This window comes from Camarhynchus parvulus, chromosome 1A (genome assembly GCF_901933205.1).
Source record: "Camarhynchus parvulus chromosome 1A, STF_HiC, whole genome shotgun sequence".
Taxonomy (NCBI): Eukaryota; Metazoa; Chordata; class Aves; order Passeriformes; family Thraupidae; genus Camarhynchus; species Camarhynchus parvulus.
This window is the reverse complement of record NC_044586.1, coordinates 69,721,521-69,744,891: the sequence shown is the minus strand read 5'-3', so window position 1 is coordinate 69,744,891 and position 23,371 is coordinate 69,721,521. Positions and strand designations below refer to the sequence as shown.

Below are 23,371 nucleotides of genomic sequence, written 5' to 3'. Positions count from 1 at the left end.
CCGGGTCCCGTTATCTCCTCCGGAGCAATCCCGTTATCTGCTCTGCGCACGCTGCCGCGGCAGCCAAGGAGATTCCGACCCAAACCCTCGGGGTCTCCAGCCTTCCGGAGGCTCTGAAGGGATGTGGGACGTGAGGGGCCCCGGGTCGGGCACCCGGTACCGCCCCGGCCACAAACCTGACCCACAGGCACCCCAAAAACAACCGCCCCCCCTTACTGGGTGTGGCAATGGAAACAAGCCCCGCTCCAGGGCCTCGGGAGCTGCCTGGGACCGAAATGGGGACGGCGGCGTTTGGACAGCCCGACGGGCCGGGCGCTCCTGGGGCCGCCTCGGGGACGGAACCTTCGGCCCTGCCTGTGCTGGGGCGGCTGCAGCCCCACAGGTGCCCCCTGGCCACCCCTCATTGCCGCCCGGGCACCTCGGACACCGCCGGCTCCCGCCCTGCTGCCCCAGTTCAGCGCTGCAGGGACACCCTACAAATCCTCCTTCCCCAGCGTTCCCTGCTCCCAGCACCCCAGGAACATCCTATAAACCCCTTCCCCAGCATTCCCTGTTCCCAGCACCCCAGGGATCCCCATAACTCCCCAGCATTCCCTGTTCCCAGCACCCCAGGGATCCCCATAACTCCCCAGCATTCCCTGTTCCCAGCACCCCAGGGATCCCCATAACTCCCCAGCATTCCCTGTTCCCAGCACCCCAGGGATCCCCCTGTGTCCCCAGCCCCCCCATCCCGAGGGACCCCCGGGCTCCCCCCGACTCCCCCCACCGTTACCCCTGGCCCCGCCCCATCCCGCTCCGGGCCAATGGCGAGGCGGGGGTGTGTCATGAGGGCACGCCCCCAATCCCGGTGGACCAATGGGCGGGGCGGGGCGTGGCGCGCCCGGCCCCCACGTGCCGGCGGCGGCCGCGGGGCCGCGGGATGGAGGCGGCGGGAGGCGGCGGAGCCGCGGGCCCGGGCAGGGCCCGCCCGGGACAGCCCCAGCCACAACCCCAGCCACAACCACAGCCACAGCCACAGCCCAAGGGCCGGGACCTCTTCAGGAGCCAGCGCAAGGAGTCCGAGGTAAGAGCGCGGAGCTCGGCGCCGGCTCCCTCCGCCGGGACCTGCTGTGGACTAGGGGGTCCCTGCTCCGGGGCTGGGGTCCCTGCGGAAGGAGCCTTATCCAGGACTGGGGGAGGTCCGGACTTGGGGGTGCTCCCTACCCCAAACTGGACCCTTTAGTGGGGTGGCTTCGGCGTCCTGCGGTGCCGAGCCCGGAGCGGGGAGCCCCAGGGACCCTCCGCGGCACTGCCAGACCCAGCTGCAGAGTTTTGGGGTGCTGGCTCAGCCCCAGCTCTGGCACCTCCCAGCCCCACGCCCAGAGCCGGCTGCAGGGTTTTAGGGACCCACCTGGGCCCTGGGCTCCCCTTTGCCCCTGAGCAAGGTCCGGGTGCCGCTGTTCCCTTCACCCCTCCTGCCCCGAAAGCCCCGGGGCGCGGGGGAACCCCCAAACCCCGCTGGGCTGCTCTGCCCCAGCTGCGCCCGTGCTGCTTCGTGAGTGCCGGGCTGGGAGAGCAGGACCGGGATCGGGTCACCAGGATCCCACCGGGATCTGATGTCCCCGGCCACCCTGAAGGCACCTTTGGAGCTCCCTACCCCCCAGAGGGTCCCTGGGAACGGTGTCCAAGTGGTGTCCCCGACTCGTGAATTTGGGGATTGCTTTGCTCCCCGGCTCGGTCTCCCAAAGCGGATTAGCGCTGCACGCGCTCCGCCGAATTCCTGGCCGGCTTTGAGCGCCCGAGCCGCGCCACGGCGGGGCTGCGGAGACGGGGCGAGAGCTGAGAACGCCGCGCTCCTGAGCCCAGCGCTCATCCCGGGCTCATGCCTCATCAATATTAATCGCCGCGATGCGCATCAGCCCCAGCCCGGCTGCCGAGCAGGGATGCCGAGCCTCGGAACGGGGAATTATGTTAATGTCGTTGGTTACCCATTCATGTGTTCCCTTCCCCGGGGCAGGGCGGCGCGGTGCCGGCCTTGGCTCGGCTGGCTCGGCTGCCCGCTCGCTGCCCCGCCGGAATCCTCCGGCCAAGTTTCATGCTCCAGTTGCTCATCCGCAGGGGAGGAGGGGGAGACCAGAAAGGCAAAGCGCGGCCCCGAGAGCTGTCAGATCTGCGGTGCTGGGGACGGAGCTCAGGGATCCGCAGCATCCTCCCGCGGGCTTTTGCTTTGAACCAGCCCCGGGGTTTGTTTTTAGGGCGTGCAGGGCTCTGAAATGCACCAAACATTCAGCGGCATTTTGTGTCGTGCCTTTGCTTTCCCTGGGATTTGAGAAATGCTGGTTTTACACACGGCTGCCACATTTCCGCCGTGTTTCAAGCGGCCCCGCACGGACTCCCCGCTCCAGCCCGGGAGATCCATCCCTGCCAGTCGCGGCTGGAGCAGCTTTGGCGCAAAGGCTGCGAGTGCTGGCAGCCATCCCGCGTCCCAAAATATCGCCGGGGATGTGCCCGCCCCCTCCTAACCGCATCCCGCTCTCCGCAGGGCTCCGTGGATTGTCCCAACCTGGAATTCGAGTACGGCGATGCCGACGGCCACGGCGCTGAGCTGGCAGGTGAAACAGGTTTCGGGCGCTGCGTTGTTAATTCCAGGTGCCCGGCAGGCAGGGAAAATGAAAATCCCGCCGGGATGGGGGATGGACACGGAGCGGTGTGGCAGTAACAGAGCCAGCGGGGTTATTAATAGAGAGCCGCTCGCTCCCTGGGGACGCAGAGGGACCGTGGGGACACGGGGATTGCCCCGCGAGCGCCGCGAGTGTCCGGTGACAGAGCCCGGGCGGGAGGTGCCACCCACCCTTCATCGGGCGGCTCTGTCCTTGTCCCCGTGTTCCTCCAGCTGCCTCTGCTCCCTGACCCCGCTCCCGAGCGTGTCCCGAGAAAATGGGGTTATTTTTAGCTCGGTGTATCTCAGCTGCGCACGCTGGCCTGGCAAAACCACATTTCCTCTGCAAGGGATCCTTCCTCCTTCCCTGCAGGATCGCCTCAGTCCTCCGTGGTGCTGCTCAGCACCTCAGGGTTGTAGGGATTCTGTGGGGACAGGCAGGAATCCTACAGGAACAGGTAGGAATCCTATAGGAACAGGCAGGAATCCTGTAGGAACAGGCAGGAATCCTATAGGAACAGGCAGGAATCCCACAGGAACAGGCAGGAATCCCATAGGAACAGGCAGGAATCCTATAGGAACAGGCAGGAATTCTGTGGGAACAGGCAGGAATTCTGTGGGAACAGGCAGGAATCCTACAGGAACAGGCAGGAATCCTGTAGGAACAGGCAGGAATCCTATAGGAACAGGCAGGAATCCTATGGGAACAGGCAGGAATTCTGTGGGAACAGGCAGGAATCCTACAGGAACAGGCAGGAATCCCACGGGAACAGGCAGGAATCCTACAGGAACAGGCAGGAATCCTATGGGAACAGGCAGGAATCCTATGGGAACAGGCAGGAATTCTGTGGGAACAGGCAGGAATCCTATGGGAACAGGCAGGAATCCTGTAGGAACAGGCAGGAATCCTATAGGAACAGGCAGGAATTCTGTGGGAACAGGCAGGAATCCTACAGGAACAGGCAGGAATCCCACAGGAACAGGCAGGGATTCTGTGGGAACAGGCAGGAATCCCACAGGAACAGGCAGGAATCCCACAGGAACAGGCAGGAATCCTGTAGGAACAGGCAGGAATCCTACAGGAACAGGCAGGAATTCTGTGGGAACAGGCAGGAATCCTGTAGGAACAGGCAGGAATCCCACAGGAACAGGCAGGAATTCTGTGGGAACAGGCAGGAATCCCACAGGAACAGGCAGGAATCCTACAGGAACAGGCAGGGATTCTGTGGGAACAGGCAGGAACCACAAAGAGCAGGTGCAATATCGTGTCCCTCCAAGCCCAGCCCCTGTTGGCAGGACCCAAAATGTCTGAGCTGCTGGATGTGGGATCGGTGCAGGTCCTGCCTGGGTGTTCCTGCATTCCCTTCATTCCCAAACGGCCAAAGTGAGAGTGCAAATGTCCCCTCAAAAGCCCCAGTGAAATTGCAAGTGCAGCTGGAGCAGGAGCTGGGAACAGCCCGGCCAGGGCGCGGAGGGGATGAGTTTGGGTGACCATGAGATGCCCTTGGAGCTGCAGGAGGGCTCAGGGACCAGTTTAGGTCTCTGTCCCATGTCTGCCTGGGCGCACAGGGACGCTTCCCAGGGAACTTGGGAATGAGGAGGAGGGTGAAGCCCCTCCATGTGCCTGCTGATCCGTGTCTCCATCAGAGCTGTACAGCTACACCGAGGAGCCTGAGCTGAGCCACAACAGGAGATGCTTCGAGGAGGATTTTCACACTCAAGGTGCCAGCCCTGAGCTCAGCGCCCCTGGCCTGGGGCAAGAGCAGCCCCCCAGGGAAGCAGCTGGCGGACTCGTGTCCCTTTTCCAGTGCCGGACAGGAGGTGGCTGGAGCTGGCCAGGGCTCAGCAGAAGGCCTATGTCATGCACCTGCTGGATGGGCTGGAGGTGGTCAACAGGGACAAGAGGCTCAGAGTGGCACGGGCCATCCTGTACCTGGCACAGGGTAAGGACACGCCCCCCCTGGCCAGATGTGGCCTCGGATCTGCTGCCGTGGGGGTTGGGGAGAAGCCTTTCTCGGGGCTGTGCCAGGCTGGGGCAGTGAAGCTCCTGCCTGGGGTGGTCCTGTGGACTCCAGGGGTTCAAAGGCAGGTCCTCCCTCACCTGGGTTTCTCTCTGGGGCCTCTGCAGGTGTCTTTGGGGACTGTGATAATGAAGGTGATGTCCTGCACTGGTCTCGGCACAACAGCTTCCTCCTGTACCAGCTGGGAACCTTCTCTGCCTTCCTGGAGCTCCTCAACATGGAGATTGAGTGAGAGGACTGCACTGCCCTCGCCCACCTCTCCCTCCTCGTCCTCTTCCTCACTTCATTCTTTCTTCTCACCCCTCCCCTTCTTGGACTCGATGACCTTGGAGGTCTTTCCCAACCAAAATGATTCTGTGATTCTCTGATCCACTTTCTCTCCTTCTTTTCTTCAATCCAATTTACTCTACTCCTCTTCATCTTCTTCCTCCCCACTTTCCTCACCTTCTTCTTCCACCCTCCTCTTTTCCTTCTACCTCCACTTTTTCCTCATCCTCTCACCTTCCTCCTTTTCATCTTCTTTCTCCTCATCCTCCTCAGCCTTTTCCTCTTCATCTTTCTTTTCGTGCTCCTCCTCCTCTTCATCTTCCTCCTCATCCTTCTCACCTTCTTCCTTTTCATCTTCCTTCTCCCTATCCTCCTCACCCTTTTCTCCTCATCCTCCTCCTCTTCATCTTCTTTCACCGCATCCTCCTCACACTCTTCTTCAATCCTCCTCACCCTCCTCTTCATCCTCTTTCTCCCCATCCTCCTCCTCCTCCCGGGGAGGTGCCGCAGCCGTGTCCCCTGTCCCGTGTGGCATTCCCAGGGGCTGGCTGGGCGGGATGAGGGGGCTGGCGCTGAGCTGCCCCTCTCCTGCAGGAACAGCCAGGCGTGCAGCAGCGCCCTGCGGAAGCCAGCGATCTCCCTGGCCGACAGCACGGAGCTCAGGTAGCCTCGGTGCTGGCAGGGGTGGGGGACATCCTCTGGGGACACAGTGGCCTCACACCAGCCTGCTGTGCTGCCCCGGCAGGGTCCTGCTCAGTGTCATGTACCTGATGGTGGAGAACATCCGTGTGGAGCAGGAGACGGATCCCCCCGAGTGGAAAACCTGCCGGGAGACCTTCAGGATGGAGCTGAGTGAGCCCCAAAGTTCCCTGTGCCCCCTGGAGCTCCCTCTGTGGTGCTGGACCAGCGGGGCCAGCTCAGGGGTGGGGGATCAGCTCTGACCCACTCCTGGTCCCTTCTGCACAGGTTTCCCTGTGCACACTGAGGAGCCCTTTGCTCTGCTGCTCTTCGCGATGGTCACCAAGTTCTGCAGCGGCCACGCTCCACACTTCCCCATGAAGAAGGTCCTGCTCCTGCTCTGGAAGGTGCTCCTGGTGAGTGCAAACCCTTCCTTGCTGCAGAAACTTACTCTGGAACAGCGCTGCTGCTGGATGTTCCCCACCATTCAGCCCAAGCACGACGGGGTTATTTAGGATGGCACCGGGAGCTGACACAAGGAAACAATTCCTTCTGGGATGGGTGGGCCGAGGATGTGGGGTGGGGGAGGAACCTGGAGAAGGAAGGAGGGCAGTGATGCCTCCACCTCGGCTCTCCTGGTTGATGGGAGCTGCGCAGGAAGGCTGTGTGCTCCGTGGGCGCTCTGTGCTCCTGTTCTCTCCTCTGTGTCTGTCCGCAGTTCACGCTGGGCGGGTTCGAGGCGCTGCAGGCCATGAAGGTGCGGCGGCGGGAGGAGCTGGGGCTGCCGCCGCTGCCCGAGGACAGCATCCAGGTGGTGCGGGGGATGCGTGCGGCCTCGCCGCCCACCTGCGCCATCGAGCTCGTGGAGCAGCAGCAGCAGCAGCAGCCGCAGCAGCCGAAGCGGAGCCACCGCAGCCGCAGGGTGAGAGCGGGAGCGTCCTCCCGGCCCGGGAGGGGTTTGCAGCCGGCACCGGCAGGAGGAGCCCGGAGTGCTCGTGGTTGTGGTTCCCTTTCCCCCCTCCAGGTGCTCCGGTGTTTGCCCGTTCTAGGCTCACGGAATTGTTGGGGTTGGAAGGGACCTTAAGGAGCATCCAGTTCCAAATGACACCTTCCATTAGATCGGGTTTCTCACAGCTCCAGCCAAGCTGGCCTTGGGCACTGCCAGGGATGCAGGGGCAGCCCCAGCTGCTCTGGCAATCCCAGCCCAGCCAGGAATTCCTCATTGCCAAGATGCCATCCATGCCTGCCCTCTGGCAGTGGGAGCCATTCCTGGGTGCTGTCCCTGCAGGCCTTGGCCCCAGTCCCTCTGCAGCCTCTCCTGGAGCCCCTTCAGGCCCTGCCAGGGGCTCTGAGCTCTCCCTGGAGCCTTCTCCTCTCCAAGCTGGGCACCCCCAGCTCTCCCAGGCTGGCTCCAGCCCTGGAGCAGCTCCATGGGTTCCTCTGGGCTCTGCAGCAGCTCCAGGTGCTGCTGCTGTGTCCCCAGGGCTGGGCCAGCTCTGCAGGTGGGGTCTCACCTGAGCACAGGGACAGGATCCCCCCCTCCCCTGCTGCCCATGCTGGGGGGATTTTGGGCTCTCAGTACACGTGCTCGGAGCATGTCCAGTTTTTCATCCACCAATTTCAACTGCAACAAATCAGCCCCATGGGGTGTTTGATCCAGAGGAAGCCAGAGGACATCCTGACCTTATGGCAAAGGGCTGATAAGCACCAGGGAGCAAACTGCTCACAGCAAGTTCTTTTTTTAGCTCTGCTCTTGGAGTTGCTGTGTTGTGTTCTGAGCATGGAAATTCCTTTTGCTAAGGAAGAGGTGTCAGATGGAAACCCCAAAAGTTAAGGTGGAAAACGGGGTCGCACCTCCTAGAGCAGCAAGGTTAGAGGTACAGAAGGAATTATTCTTCTGCAGGCTTTGGTGGCAAGAGCTAGGAGGGAAATCCTTACCTGAGGAACATCTGAGAGCGTGATCCCTTTAGAACGGAGAGATCTGGTGCCAGCACCTGAAAGGGAAATAAAATCCTTGAAGTGACTTGAGTGTTTCCTTCCCCTTCTGCTGCAGCCCCTGATGAAGCAGGACAGTTTGGATATCTACAACGAGAGAGATCCCTTCAAGAGCGACGAGGGAGGGGTCGATGAAGAGGAGAACGACGATGTGGAGGGCGGGATGGAGGGCGAGCTGGAGCTGGTGGAGCGGGACGCGCTCGTCGCCGCCGTGCCGGCCCAGCGCCTGCCCATCGAGAGGGTCTCCTTCCCCAAGGGGCTGCCCTGGGCCCCCAAAGTCAGGTAAAGCCACCCGGTGTCACCGCCTCCTCCCCACGCCCACCTGTCCTGGAGTTCACTGCAGTTTTTTGGGAAGTTTTTTGGCCTCTGGCAGGTTGAACTGGAGTGACTCCACTTCTCTTTTTTGTCGGTCCTTTCTGGATTGGCCACTCGCCACGTGTGGTGTGTAAATTCTGGGGGAGAGCTCAGCTAAAGCCAGCCCAAGCCAATAAATGGGCAAACCAACTTATTGTCCAATAGTGGTGATCCAGTTTGGATATCCCAGGCTGTACTGGGATGGAGGCTGTGCTGGGCACTGTGGGAGCAGGGTCAGCTTTCCCAGCCAGGTCCCAGTGGATCTTGGTAGCACAAAGCCCTTGAATAATCATCCTGGGAGCTGGTTAATGACACCTTGTTGGGTGAGTAGGACCCTGTGTTGCCAGGTGAAGCCTTTTTTAGTGGCAGAGAAAAACATCTAAGGATGAAGGAGTTGGTGCCTTTCCTTCCCAAGGCAGCTATCCCCACATGAAATGAGGGAATGTCAGGAAAAGAGGGTGAAACCTCTGCCCCTTTCCCTCTGATCCATGTGAGGGTTTTTTTGCTGTTTATCCCAAGCCTGGATTTAATCCAGTATCTTTAAAACACAGGAGCAAATAGATATTTTTGAGATAGGAGCAGTGACAGGGTTAAGGCAGTCTGTCCAGAGCATTCCTAGCAGAAACACAGCAGGAATTGGTTTCCCACATGGATCTCCATGGTGGTGCTGCGGTGCTCCACGTTACTTAACACTCCCAGCTTTGAAATCCAATGGCTGCTGCTTTCCTTGGCTGCTGGCTGGAGATCCAGCTGGATTCCTTTCTGTCCAGGAGAGCCTTGGCTCACAGCTCATGTCCTGCTTGTAGAGCAGAGCTGCCCAGCAGTTCCCATGAAAGATGCCCAAGGTGGACAAGATGTCAGCTTGCTGTGGGAGCAGCGTGTGCTGTGACAGACCGGGGAGACAACATTTGTTCTCTCAGAGCCAGCAGATGCTCCTTGGAGGTGGCGTGAGGAGCACGGGAGGTGGATACAAAGGTGCTGGTTGCAGAAAACTCCTCTCCATTTACTCGCATGTTCCTGTGGAGTTGCACAGCAAATACAAATGGTTTAGGTTCACGTTGTCCCCAGCCAGTGAGGGCAAATGAAAGGTTTTGCCCACTGCTGTTGAGATCTCTAGAAATCCATCTGAGGCTGTGATCTTGTACGTGGCTGTTTTCCAACCTTCTCCTTGTTTTCGTCTCTCCGCTGCTCCATCAGACAGAAAGACATCGAGCACTTCCTGGAAGCAAGCAGGAACAAATTCATCGGGTTCACGCTGGGACAGTGAGTGTTTCATCCACAAAATCGGCCCTGCAGCCTCCATCAGTGGGGGTTAAGCACAGAGCCCAGGTTTTCCCAGCCCGAGGTGCGCTCAGCATGAGGCAGTGCTGGCTTTGCCAGAGCTGCAGCAATGAAAGCAGTGCTAGAAAAAGCATGTTCCTGGAGACACTGGTGCCCAGGCACCTCTTTCTATTAAAAATCAGACCTAGCCCAGAATAAGTGACCGCTGGCCCAAGCCAGGAGCTGGTTTGATGTGAAAGGCATCTGAGACAGTTTGGTATCCACAGCAAATTACCCATTTGGTGAATAAATCAAGCTGGGCGTGCAGAGTCATCCTGGGACAGCAGGGTACATTCATTTTTAGGGGCAGTGCTGGGCTCAGACTGGCTCCACCCTATTTGTGATGTCATCTGATGTCACCCAAATTCTGATTCAGTCTGATTTCACCCCAATTCTCCACCCCGATGTCTCTCCTGCCTCGTGCAGGCAGGATGGGGAGGAGGTGGGAGGGCAGCAGCTCGGGCCAGCACCTCTCCCAATTCCTGACCCACCTGGGATGCATTCAGCAGACTCCAGGCTCCCTCTTTTACCTGTTAGGACATGGAAATGTTTGAGCATGGATGTCCTTCCCAGTACTGACCTTCTTTCCTCTCCCCCAGGGACACTGAGACTCTGATAGGGCTCCCGCGGCCGATCCATGAAAGTGTGAAGACCCTGAAGCAGGTGAGGTGGTGGCTCCATGCATGGCATGGGATATCCACCACGTGGATCCTCCTGGCCACCCTCCCTGAGACACTGCTACTGCAGGGAGTAAAAAGTTGGGTGCCACAGGAAAAGCCTTTGGAGCTCCTTGCAGGAATTGAGGCAAAAAATTAAAAACCGAGTTCTCAAGTAGCCTCTCCAGCATTTCAACTTTCCCTTTATCCAAGGTGCAGCATTCCTGTTTCCTGGCGAATGTCTGTCATGTGTTTTGAAGGTGACAGACTTTCAGAGCTGGGTTTGCACATGCATTCCCAAACTGGTGCTGCTCCCAGAGGGAAGCCCAGCCAGCTTCAGCTCCTGCAGTGCTCTGTGGGGAATGAGACCCCTCCAGAGGCCACCTGACCCTGAGCCCAGGGTCTGGGCTGTCTTTTGGAGGTGATTGTCCCTCTAATTCCTTACAGAGAGCTCCCAGAGGGAGCAGGTGGAAGTAACCCAAGGCAGGAGGTGTGAGGGGCTTCAGGGGTGAGCTGCCCGTGGCTCTGCTGGGAGCTGCACACCTCACTGGGGGATTGCTGTGACCATCTCTGGCCGTGTTTCCTCCCTCAGCTGTGACACTGCTCTGCCTCTGTCTGTGTGTTTTGCCAGCACAAGTACGTTTCCATCTCGGATGTCCAGATCAAGAACGAGGAGGAGCTGGAGAAGTGCCCCATGTCTCTGGTAAGAAGGAAGTTGCTTCACCCCATCACCAGAGAGAAGATGGGAGGCTTCCAGGGTGTCACGTAAACCCATGCTTATTTTTGCTTCATTTTCCCTTGTTTTTAATGTTTCTCTGCCCTAGGGGGAAGAGGAAGTGCAAGAAACCCCTTGTGAGGTGTTGTATCGAGCAATGCTGTACAATCTCCCCCAGTACATGGTAAGCCCCCGTTCCTTAAAAGGAAGGAAGAGCTCTGGAGCAGGGAATGGTGCCAGTCCAGGAGCTGCAGAGCTCAGCATGGGAGGGTGTCAGGACCTGGACTGTCAGATTTTGGTGGGAATCCTGAGCAGAGTTGGGAGGAATGTTCAGTCCAAGAGGAGGATTCAGAGGATTCTGAGATGCTGGTTGGGTAACGTGGGCTCTGCAGGGAGAGACAGAGATTTAAGTGCATTTAAACTGCAGATGTTCCCAGTGCTGTTTTACCCTCCCTAGCAGAGCTCAGGCACATGTGATGCCTTAGGTTAAGGATCAAACAGAGCCTGTTGCCTCCCCACACTTGTCCTGTGTGTCAGAGGCTGAGTATGGTCTGGTGAAACCCCATAGAGTTGGCTTGGAGTTGTCCAGTTCTGGCAAGTGAAGCAGGAGGAAGGAATTCCCTTTCCTGGACCATTCCCCACACCTGCCCTCTCCTGCAGATCGCTTTGCTGAAGATCCTCCTGGCTGCTGCACCCACCTCCAAGGCCAAGACTGACTCCATCAACATCCTGGCAGACGTGTTGCCTGAAGAGATGCCGTAAGTCCCTCACCAGGTGGCCACCAAGCCTTGGACCGAGCACGAGAGCCAATAGGTTTTTGGGGCTCCACATTTGGGGTATCTGTGTGGGTAGCTGTGAATTGCAGTTGGCACCAGGGCAGAGCTGTGAAAGCCAAGGAAGCGATGCTGCCATGATTTGAGTGCAGCCACTCCAGGCTAAGTGTCACAAATTACAAAATCCTGCTAACTGACCCAAATCACAAAGATTTGTCAGCATACAGGAGGTGTCCTTCCTACTGCTCCACCAGGATTCCTGATGGAGGACAAGCCACCCTTTTTGAACGCATTTTGACATCACCAGGTGGGATGGGTGGAGATGGGAGTCCCGTGGTGGGGAGAAGGCTCTTGGTTTTGTAGAGCTCATCCAGATGAAGGAGAACTCCAGGGTCCCTTGGGCTCCCTGCTGCCACAGCCAGGAGCTGTTTTCCCTGCACGCAGCATCACCGTCCTGCAGAGCATGAAGCTGGGCATCGACGTGAACAGGCACAAGGAGATCATCGTCAAGAGCATCTCGGCGCTGCTGCTGCTGCTCCTCAAGCACTTCAAGCTGAACCACATCTACCAGGTGGGCCTAGAGGAAGGGATGGCCATTGCCCAGCTGGGCCTGAAGGTGCTGATAAACCCTCTCCTGGAAGAGTTTCCATGAGGAGCTGTAATCACATTTCCATAGCCCCAGGATTTGTTCAGGGTTGCTCAGGTTGGGATAACCCCGCTGTGCTTTGACAACACCTTTCCTTCTCGCGTGGCAGGAGCTTTTAGGCTTCTGGGAATATCCATTCAGGTTAAATTTAGGAAATAGCACCAGTCTCCCTGGCAGAAGGGGGAAGAGGAAGGGGATTAGGCAAGACTCTCTTTTGCTCTGTCATCTGCAGTGCCCAGAAATAGTGCTGGGAAGGACCTCACGAGGTCACCTAATCTGGTTTTGGCAGGATCGGGTTCTTGGGGCTCCAGTTTCAACAGAGGAGGAGATCTGGGTCACAGTTGCAATCTAATTTTTGTTCCCAATGTGGTTTTTGTTCCATCTGCATGGCAGCAATCAAACTGCACCCACTCCTGGGCTTTCCTTGGTTAAAAAAACCCAAGGACTAATATGAGCTGTGGCCCAGTTCTCCACTCATTCTGCAAGTCAAACAATTAATGTTTTCTAATTTTTTCTGTTAAAGCTTTCAGCAGGCTACAAATCCCTCTGCATTACAAAACCCACTGATATTTAACTGAGGATAAATATAAATCCACGTACTGGATTGGGTAAAATGAAACCAACTCCCACATTTTTTACAATCCTACATTTGTTCTGCTCCCCCTCCCCACACATCCCTTCGTTAATTTTTCTCACTTCAAAGCAGCTCCTCTCCTTTCTTCCCCCCAGGCAGGAGGGCCACTGCAGCCTGCTGCTGAGCCTGGAGAAAGCTGCAGGGTTTCCTGAATCCCCCTGATTCTGCTTTCCTTTGTGCCTGATCAGGGTGATTTTGTTCTTTCTGTGACAAAGGTGGTCTCAGGGAGCTCCATGAGAACTCCAGCAGGTCTGAAATGAAGGAGCCACTGAAGCACAGAATGGTTTGGGTTGGAGGGGTCCGTTACTCACCAGCACTTCCCAGTGCTGTGTCATCTGCGGTGTTGTGTCATCTGCGGTGTGCCAATGCTGACAGCTGGCACCAGGCTGAGATGAGAACAAACTGTTCCTTCCCTCTCCGACTGGAGATCTGGATGGAGAGGCATGGGGAGGGCAGGATGGGATAGGACTGGCTTTTGCTGCAGTTTGTATCTTTAGAGGACGGGAGAGATTTGTTGTATTGTTGAACTGTAGAGTGGCTTGGGTTGGAAGGGACCTTGAAGACCATTTACTGCTTTGAGGGGGAGAGGAATTAAAAGCAAGTAGGAAAATAGGGATATTGTTTCAGTCAAAATTTCTGAGGGAACTGGGATTGGTGTGTGAGAGGAATAGGATTTATTGTATTTTCTCATGTAATAGCTACAACCCCTTCCCTCTTCCCCACACACTGCTTTGACCAGATGTAATTTTGAAAAGCCATGAGGTGCAGCTATTCCCAGAGCACTGCTGTGAAGTGTGCGTGTCCTCTCTGTGGCAAATGGAATTTTCCAGCTGCTGTGCATGACACAGACCTTACACAGCAAACTCCAGGGACAGAATGGTCTGGGAGGTGTCTGGGGCAAACCAAGTGCTCTGCTTTTGGCTGGGGAGAGGTTTCCATTCCCAGGTGGTGCTCCCAGCTGTCCCAGCCAACACTGACCCGTTTCCCTTCTCTCCCCCAGTTTGAGTACGTGTCCCAACACCTGGTGTTCGCCAACTGCATCCCCCTGATCCTGAAATTCTTCAACCAGAACATCATGTCTTACATCACTGCCAAAAACAGGTACAGCCCCTGCTGGGGGACGGACAGGTGATGGGGCAGGAAGGCTTTGTGCTTTGTCCCCCCCTGATGTCCTGGGCTTTGGGGTGTCCTGTCCACTACAGGAATATGTGGAGGGAGCACATCCCTTTGGCATGATGAGGATGACTGGATGCTGGGTTTCCAATCTCAAAAAATAGGCTTAATCTTTAAAATAAAGTCATTTTCATCTTCACGTGGACTCCTGAGGAGTCATCCAGTGCCACCGAGCATCTCTGGGCCACAGCTTCATCAAGGCCAGATGGGATAGGCTCTTCCAGGTCTTTCCCACTTTTCGTAGCTGTAATTCAGCTTTCCTGGCTCCTTCAGGTTTTCCATAGCTCTCACTGCCCTTTACTGCTGATCTGAGAGAGGCACCAGCCCCATTGAGCAGGACACTGGCTGGACCACCATGGATCAGAGACCTGAGACAGCACAGATCCTTCCCAGCTCACCAGGGCAGGATTTCTCTGTTTGGAGAGGAGCTCCACAGGGGCGTTGGGATGATAAAAAGATCCTTTTCCTTCCTTTTTGATGCTCTTTTTGTGGCTCTTCAGCTGCGTGTGTAGGCTGGGCTGTCTCCTGCACGGTATGGTTGTGTCTGTGTGAGGAGGCACACATAGAAAAATAGGAAGTAATATGTTGATCCTGCTGCTGTAAATATTTCCACTTTTGGTCCTGTGTTTTTTAAATGAGGAAGAAACGTATCCCCAGGAGCACTGAGCTCCCTCCTCTGCTCTGGGATGGGTTCTCTGGTTTCACAGGCAGGAAACGCACCTGTAAATGAGGTGGGATGTGCAGCTGGATACTCTAAGCCAGGGAGGTGTAAATTCCAGTTCTGGCTGTATTTCACTGACTACTTTTACAAATTCCACAGGCCTGGAAGCCTTTGAAAAACACGATACTCTAAGTATTCATCACCACGAATTTTCTTGCTGCCAACCAGATGCCTCCCTGTGAACCTCAGATCTATTTTGTTTACTTTTTCCCCCTTTTTAAATACGCATATTAACAACTCATCTGTCCTGTCTTAATGGATCCAAACCCTTCGAGTCCTTATTAATGGACTCAGGATGGAGCTTTGGAGCCAGGAGGCATCGACGTGCTCCATTAATCTGGAGGCTGAGGCAGTGCTGAGGCTGGGATCCCCTTTGGGTGCTGTCTGTGCCATCAGCACGGCTGCTCCACGTGCTGGGGATGGGATTGTTCCCCACCCAAATCACTTGTTGCATTTCCAGGCACAGAGCAGAAAAAATGTTACAGATTCCTGGGCGTGATCATACAGATCACCTTAAAAATTTCTCTCGTGTTAATTGGTAGTATAGAAGGGCTTGACAGCTGGCCTGCAAGCAAAGCTGAGTTAATAGAACAAATAACAATTGATGATTTTTGAGAGTATCCATAGCAAAGAAGAAGACAAGGCTGTCAGCATGGAAACAGATTAGAAAAGATACATGAAAATTTTTGTAAGCTTGGCTACGTGCATAAGTAGATGTGCATAGGTGCCTTATGAAATTTCTGTAAAACTTTTGCTAGTAATATTGATGTTAATTGCTTTGCACCAATGAATAGAATAAGTTATTGTGATGTAGTTAATGACTTAAGATCACACTTTGTTAGGAGTATACAAGCTAGAGAACACGCAGAATAAAAAACTTTCTTCTTCTCAGACCCTGATCACGTGTGTATGTCACGTCCAGCCGAACGGTGACATTTGGTGACATTTGGCTAATGAGCCCCTTCTTTCCTGTTTTCTGCAGCATCTCTGTCCTGGATTATCCACATTGCACAGTCTGTGACTTGCCTGAGCTCACAGCAGAAAGTCTGGTAAGGACCACAGAAAGGGTTTTGTGGCCAGGATTGCTCTTTGTAATGGCATGAGGAAGGATTTGGGTTTTCTGTGCTCTGTCTTCTTTTTCTGTAGCCCCCAGCCTTTCCAAAATCAGACTTTTCTTTCCCCTCCAGGCTTGAAAATCCCTCCCATCACTATTCTGAATCACTGCCAGCTGTGAGGAAGTGGGGAAGAGGCACTGCTGGTGTTGAGCACCCCATAAAAATAGCTGGGTTTAGGGATTTCCCTTTGACCGAACAGAATCACAGAATCCCAAGATCGTTGTGGTTGGAAAAGACCTCCAAGATCATCAAGTGCAATCTTTGACCAAACACCACCTTGTCCCCAGCCCAGAGCCCTGCGTGCCACCTCCAGGGATTCCTTGGACACCTCCAGGGATGGGAGCTCCAAACCTCCATGGGCAGCCCCTGCCAAGGCCTGGCCTCCCTTTCCATGGGGAATTCTTCCTGATGTCCAACCTGAGCCTCCCCTGGCACAGATTAAAGCTGTTTCCTCTTGTTCTGACCAGACAAGATTCTTGTGCTTTGAAAGAGAGTTTACCCAGAGGCTGTTGCCTCCCAGGTTTCAGTTGCTCTGAGCACTCCTGTGCTGTGAGATACCAGTTGAAGGAATGAACCAAATTCCCCATGGAGAGGAGCCTTAAGTATTCCAGAGACTGGCCGGAGGATGGGCTGGGCAAACACATAGACCACAGATGGGACAATAATGCTGGCAGGTTCACAATTACAATAATTAACTACAGAGGAGGTTGGACTTAGCACAGGGGAAAGCTTTGGGGTTAACAGGAAATAATGGCCAGGGAATTCATTGAGAAGGATCCTGAGCAAATCCACTCTGGGCAGGGATGATCTCATGGTTGCTGCTGCAATCTGAGGCCTGTGTTGCTTTCCTTAGGTGTGCAAAAGTCAAAATCATCACAGAGAGAGATTTTCCCCCGTCCACAGGCTGCTGAAGGCTGGGTGTCCCCATCCAGGCCTGCCAGACCCCACGTATCCTGGACCGATGGGGACATCTAGTGACACTTCAGGGAGGGTTTCATGGCCTGTGCAGTCCTCACAATCAGCCTTAAGGCTGTAGGAGACAACTGAGCGTTTTTAGGGAAAACACTCCCAGTAGGGTCTGGACAGTTTGAGAGCTGTCACGTTCAAGGGCAGCACCTTTCGCTTTCCTCCAGCAAACATGGATGTTATCCTCGAGAGAGAGCAATTTAATCAGAAAATGTGCAGAAACCAACTTGAGTTTTACCACGAGGGTTCATCTTTGGGAGGATACCCATGGAAGTAAGGATTTAATAGGAATCAGACACACCCTGCTACTCGAGGCATACGTTTGTGCACGTATTTATATTTTTTCAGCCAGCACTTCATGTGTTGTTTTAGCTATTTTTGTCACTCTGATGAGTGATTTCAACACCCCAGCGTAACACATTTCTCAGAGGATGTCACAGATGATTCTGCTCTCAGTGGGTTGAGCACGGTGATGTGTGTTTGGTTATCCCAAGGAGAGCCAGGATGAGTCCAGCTCTGCTGTCTCCCAAGGTGGGGCCTGTGGGGGAACTGCTGTCCCCACCTGGTGTAAATCAGGAGTGGCTGAGGTGGTGGGGGAATTCAAAATCCCGGCCAGTCCCCATGTCCCCTCTCCTGTCACTCCAGAGGGGTCTGCAAAGGGCTTAACCCCCCCTTAGAAGGGGTATTAAAGCCTGTTTGGCCTGTTCCCTCCTCCCATAAATCTGAGGGAAAGACCCTCCCTCCTTGAACCTGTAGAGACAACACCAGACTGGTGACAAACAAATCCATCAGCCCAAGAAATGGACACTGCCTGATTCCACTGGGATCTTTGGGGAAATTACTTTGTGCAGAGGGAGCAGGTTAGGCCTGGGTACAATGTGACAGTGCAGGGGCACTGCAGTTTGGGACCCCCAAAGCACCAGACAGCATTCACGAGCACCTCAGTGACATCCTGGTGACATTCTGGTGACATCCCACCTCTGGCTGCCTCTCGGGCCTTGGCAGGGGCTGCCCAGGGAGGTTTGGAGCTCCCATCCCTGGAGGTGTCCAAGGAATCCCTGGAGGTGGCGCGCAGGGCTCTGGGCTGGGGACAAGGTGGGAATCAGGCACAGCTGGACTCGGTGGCCTTGGAGGGCTTTTCCAGCCTCAGGGATTCCTTGATTCTGGCTGGCACTTGCCTTTAAAAGCCAAGAGCTTGTGCTGGTGGGATTTTCTTGGGTAAATCTGCTTTCAAACCCCTCCCGAGGGTGCCCAGATCCTGAAATGGGTTGGGTTTTGCCCCGAGTTAAGAAAGCTGTAGCTGGCTGTGAGTGGTTTATAAATTCAGCAGCCCTTGTTGTGCACTAATCCCCAAACAGGATTTTTGTGGGACATTGGAGCTGTTCAAACATGGAGCAAGTTACTGCAGAGGTGGAATTAAATCTCCAAGCGCCACGGGCAGTATTTCCACAAGCTGGAGCTGGGGGTGTTTACAGTTACCTTATATTTAAAACAATGTCTCAGCTGCACTTAAGCTGGAGGGGGTTTTGTTACAGAAAGGTCTCATCCTCTTGATACAGACGTTGCTATTTGTCATCCTGTGCTGATCTGTGATTTCCTTTTACTGGAAATGTCTGCCCTAAGCACGAATTAATTGATATAATTACCAAAAGCAGTGGTGATCACCAGGCTGAAATTTGCTCTCTGGCTGTAAACAAAGAATACAAATCTACCACGAAATATATTTCCCATGATGGAATAATTATCCCATGATTAGCTCCTACTCTAAATTAAAAGCAGATTAAAATTGGAATGTTTCAGAAGGGTTATCATCAGCAGATTCTGGGGAAAACCAAACTGAGGAGGAAGCTCTGCTGCTCGTCCTCCCTCAGAAATAAGACTTGTGTAGACAATAAAGATTTCTGCCTGAGGACATCTCCGTGGCGGTGCTGATGAGCGCTGTGGTCAGGGTTGCACTTCTCCCCTTGCAGGAGGCTGGAGACAACAACCAGTTCTGCTGGAGGAATTTGTTCTCCTGCATTAACTTGCTGAGGATCCTCAACAAGCTGACCAAGTGGAAACACTCGAGGACAATGGTAAGGGGGTGTCCCCTCCCCTGCGACCCTCCAGTGCTTCACCTGGAGCATCTCCCTGGCTCTACACAGCAGGTTCAGCCTGGCCTTGTGCTCAGGGTTCCTTGTGGAAGTGCTGGAGCTCCTGCTCTTCCTCATCTTCCCGTTTTTTTCACAGATTGAGCCTTGAATACAGAAATACCTTTTCTCCTGCAAATAGCATTATTTCTGTGGCCCTCAAGCCCTGTGCAGAGAGTGTTGGTTGTGCTGAACGCTCCTGTTCTCCCTCCTGGGGGTTTGTGGTGTACAAGGCCCAGGTGTTGGTGCCCACATCAGCCCAGATGTTTGTGTGGCTCCCAGGTGTTGGTGCCCACATCAGCCCAGATGTTTGTTTGTGTGGCTCCCAGGTGTTGGTGCCCACATCAGCCCAGATGTTTGTGTGGCTCTCCAGGTGTTGGTGCCCACATCAGCCCAGATGTTTGTTTGTGTGGCTCTCCAGGTGTTGGTGCCCACATCAGCCCAGATGTTTGTTTGTGTGGCTCCCAGGTGTTGGTGCCCACATCAGCCCAGATGTTTGTGTGGCTCCCAGGTGTTGGTGCCCACATCAGCCCAGATATTTGTTTGTGTGGCTCCCACGTGTTGGTGCCCACATCAGCCCAGATGTTTGTCTCTGTGGCTCCCTGAGCACCCTGCACTGATGGGTGTTGCTTCCCTGGCAGATGCTGGTGGTGTTCAAATCAGCCCCGATCCTGAAGCGGGCTCTGAAGGTGAAGCAGGCCATGATGCAGCTCTACGTGCTCAAGCTGCTGAAGATCCAGACCAAGTACCTGGGGCGCCAGTGGAGGAAGAGCAACATGAAGACCATGTCTGCCATCTACCAGAAGGTGCGGCACCGCATGAACGACGACTGGGCCTACGGCAACGGTGAGTGCTGCCCTGTCCCTCTGCCCGTGCCTTTGCAAGCTTCACTTTGCTTTGGCCCAAAACCTCTAAAATTCCTGTCACAACTGGGCATTTCTTCCAGAAGTTTCATAAAACTGTTCTGCACCATCAGATTTAGAGCTGGTGAAAGCCAGCTTTGAAAATACCAGGATTCTTTTCATATTGTAAGTTAATATAATATGACATAATGTCATGGTTATTGCAGCTTTTCAATATCATTCATAGATACATTTGCCCAAATTTTAAAATATTTGTGGTTAGGAGCTCATAATAAGCTCACCAGGTTTTAAATGTTTTAAATCTTCATCCCTGCTTCAGTGGTCAGTGGAGGTTTTCAGTAAAAGTGGTGGGGTATTTGTGAAAAAATAATATTATAATTATAGAGAGTCCTTAAAGCAAGAATAATTACATTTTTATGGACTATCTTAAATAGTCCTTAATGCAGGAGTCATTATATTTTTATGGGATATCTTAAATGAAAATGCACACATAATGGGATTTGGTTAGGAATAATAATAATAATAATAATTAGAGTGACTCTGGTTAATTCACATGAAACCTGCAGCCTTTCTTTTGCTCCAACCCTGTCAGAGCGCTGTTTCCCACACTATTTGCGTGTTGTTCCTCCTGCCCCGCAGACATCGACGCCAGGCCGTGGGATTTCCAGGCTGAGGAGTGCACGCTGAGGGCCAACATCGAGGCCTTCAACAGCCGCAGGTACGACAAGCCGCAGGACTCGGAGTTCGCGCCGGTGGACAACTGCCTGCAGAGCGTGCTGGGCCAGCGCCTGGAGCTGCCCGAGGACTTCCACTACTCCTACGAGCTGTGGCTGGAGCGGGAGGTGTTTTCGCAGCCCATCCGCTGGGAAGAGCTGCTGCACTGCCAGTGACAGCCCCGGCCCCGCCTGCGCCGCTCCCGCCGCCCTCAGGGCTGGGCTGGATCTGGGGGTTTTTAGCACAGCAGGGGAAAAAAATTTAACCTTTCCAAAGAGACCAGGTCTCTGTGTGCCCAGCAGACGCCTCTTTTTGGAGGTCATCCTGTGACTCCTTGGAGACCATACAGCACGGGTTGCAGAGCGAGCTCAGAGCCCCGGTGTGTCTCGGTGTAGGCTGGGGTAAGGTAAGGATTCCCAGTGGGAATTCCATCCCTCCCGCACGCCCCACGCTCCTTTGTTTGGGTCTGTTCTGGCTGCTGGTGTGCTCCCAACACCACCCTGCCACCCCGGGCTGCCAGGAACTGGCATGGCATGGAGACAGCATTCTGTGTTGTCCCTAGGCTGGCACTGCTGCTGCTGGGGTGGCACAGCCCAGCTCAGAGTGCTGTGCCACCAGGGCCAGGTCCTGCATGTCCCCTGGACACCTGTGCCTCGCTCTCCAACCGGCACCACAAGGCCCAGGTAAACAATCAACAAACGCAGGTCCTGCATGTCCCCTGGACACCCACCCGTCACCTTTGCAGCTCTGCTCTCCTCCACCAGCCACTGCTGGGCTGGCACTGCTGCTGCTGGGGTGGCACAGCCCAGCTCAGAGTGTCACCAAGGCCAGGTCCTGCATGTCCCCTGGACACCCACCCGTCACCTTTGCAGCTCTGCTCTCCTCCAGGCACTGCTGCTGCTGGGGTGGCACATCCCAGCTCAGAGTGCTGTGTCACCAAGGCCAGGTCCTGCATGTCCCCTGGACACCCATCTGTCACCTTTGCAGCTCTGCTGTCCTCCACCTGGCACTGCTGCTGCTGGGGTGGCACAGCCCAGCTCAGAGTGTCACCAGGGCCAGGTCCTGCATGTCCCCTGGACACCCATTGTCATGCTTGCTCCCCTCGACATGCTGTCACCAAGCTCAGTCCAGGGCAGGTCCTGCATGTCCCCTGGACACCCATCTGTCACCTTTGCAGCTCTGCTCTCCTCCCCCCTCGCTCACCTTCATTGCAGCAGCCCTGTGCTGTGCAGGTCCCAGCTGTGGTGCTTGGAGATCCCTGTTCTCTCTGAGTGTCATTGGGATTCCACATCCCCTGCAGCCCTTCCAGCCCTGAGGGGACAGCAAGCACCGCGTAAAACAACCCAAGTTTTACACAGATTTTTGCTTGTTTTGGGGGAATGTCTGTGCCAGGCCTTAGGGTGGGGAGAGAAGGTGCTTTGGTGAACAATTTATGAGGAAAAGAGTGGATTCTGTGGTCCATAACTTTCAGAATGAATAGGATATGGAGCTGTAAACTTTCTGTCGATTTAATAACTTAATACTTAAATTCAATAATGAACACTACACTTGGGTAAGGCTGCGTTGCATGAGGGAGGCGTTTGTCAAAGCATTGTGTGTTCATATAGGGCAGGGAAGCCCTAAATAAACAAGTGTTTGTTATGGCAGGATTTGTGCTAATTGCTGAAATAATTAATTAGCCTGGGAATGTTTCCTTCATGGGGTTTGTCCAAGGCCTTGTTCATGGAAATGGCATTAAGCCTTTCAAAGCCTTTTGTTCAAAATAAACCAACTTTGAAAGGACACCTCTTTATTTAAGCTTTTTCTTCTTGTGTCTTAATTTAAACGCTTCTTTTTTATTATTTTTTAAGGATAAAAACATCCCCCAGACTCAGCCCTCACCCCTGCCCATCTCCCCTCAAGGAGAAATTAAATTAATTACTAAAATACTTAGAAAAGCCCTTGGTATTTTACTCAAACCTTTTTTTTCCCCAAAATGTCTTTTTTTCTCCAGAATATGTTGGAAAAAAAATAACCAGTGCATACCCAATGTGCATTTTTCTGTATTTTATATTTAAACTGTGCTTTTCAGTGCCTGTTATTTTTACTGAGAGAGATTAGAAGCACAAATTCTTACCTGAATATCTGGGTGGTGGAGGATGGTACAAACCCATCCTGGATTACAATTTATTCACACCATCACCACCAAATTTTCTGCTTCCCAGAGAGAGATCTCCACAGAAAACCTGAACCTCTGCATTAAAAAGGGACTTAGGGAGAGGCTACACCTTTATTTGAAATATTTATGTCCCCATCCTGGCGAGCAAGCAGCAGTTTCAAATTTTTCCTGCTTCACAATGAGGATTTTCTACTGATTAAAAATTCTCAGAAGAGCTGGGGGCCAGCAATTAAGGAATTATCATTTTATATGTGCAGCAAGGCAGTTTCAGAACAAAGTTTGGGGTGGTTTCTGCACAGCTGGAGGAACATCTGTTATCTCACCCCAGCAGGACTGTTGGTTCCAGGAACCCTCCAGTGATCCCAGTTCCCGTTGTAATTGCAATAAAGAATTCTTTTTTGTTGGTTTTTTTTCACCCTACAGGTGGTTGCTTGAAGTTCTGCTGTGGGTAAGACCTTTTCTTCAGCACTTCAGCGTAGATTCTTCTGTTTTCTCGTAGATTCTTGCTGTTTCCTAGGGATATAAAACATACAGGATCAAGTTATTAATTTCTCTAAGCAACTCTGGAGCTGTTTGGTGAACTTAATGCAAATTTCAGGGAAGGATAAAAGGCTACAAAGATACAAAGTTCCTTCCAGAGTTGAGAAAAGGAGAGAGTGATAAAAAGGGGAGGATTTAGCCTTCATCCATTCAGTCCGGCAGTGTTAAAAAAATCACTCCTTTTTTCTCCTGTGAATATTTCCCTAGAAATAACAACACAGAGATGTCCTGGCTGACTCTGTATTTATCCACTTGTAACCACAGAAGTGACTGTATGAGGTCAGGCTTATTATTA

General features: G+C 54.0%; 1 protein-coding gene across 1 annotated transcript; it reads left to right on the top strand.

Annotated features, from left to right (window-relative positions):
* Nucleotides 1-919: 919 nt before the first annotated feature.
* On the top strand, nucleotides 920-22,020 carry STRIP2 (striatin interacting protein 2). Its single transcript, XM_030959983.1, has 23 exons — nucleotides 920-1,063; nucleotides 2,522-2,591; nucleotides 4,286-4,360; nucleotides 4,447-4,581; nucleotides 4,767-4,887; nucleotides 5,521-5,589; nucleotides 5,672-5,778; nucleotides 5,893-6,020; nucleotides 6,323-6,526; nucleotides 7,658-7,881; nucleotides 9,151-9,216; nucleotides 9,873-9,936; nucleotides 10,561-10,632; nucleotides 10,754-10,828; nucleotides 11,305-11,402; nucleotides 11,862-11,988; nucleotides 13,698-13,798; nucleotides 15,574-15,640; nucleotides 18,643-18,747; nucleotides 19,443-19,647; nucleotides 20,304-21,002; nucleotides 21,083-21,437; nucleotides 21,515-22,020. The coding sequence occupies exons 1-21, from the start codon at nucleotides 920-922 to the stop codon at nucleotides 20,552-20,554; spliced, it is 2,508 nt and encodes an 835-aa protein (XP_030815843.1). The 3' UTR covers nucleotides 20,555-21,002; nucleotides 21,083-21,437; nucleotides 21,515-22,020.
* The last annotated feature ends 1,351 nt before the right edge of the window (nucleotides 22,021-23,371 follow it).

Coding starts and splice junctions, on each gene's coding strand:
- STRIP2 (XM_030959983.1), top strand. CDS start 920: ATGGAGGCGGCGGGAGGCGGCGGAGCCGCGGGCCCGGGCAGGGCCCGC. Junction 4,361..4,446: donor GGAGGATTTTCACACTCAAG/GTGCCAGCCCTG, acceptor TCCCTTTTCCAG/TGCCGGACAGGAGGTGGCTG. Junction 5,590..5,671: donor GCCGACAGCACGGAGCTCAG/GTAGCCTCGGTG, acceptor CTGCCCCGGCAG/GGTCCTGCTCAGTGTCATGT.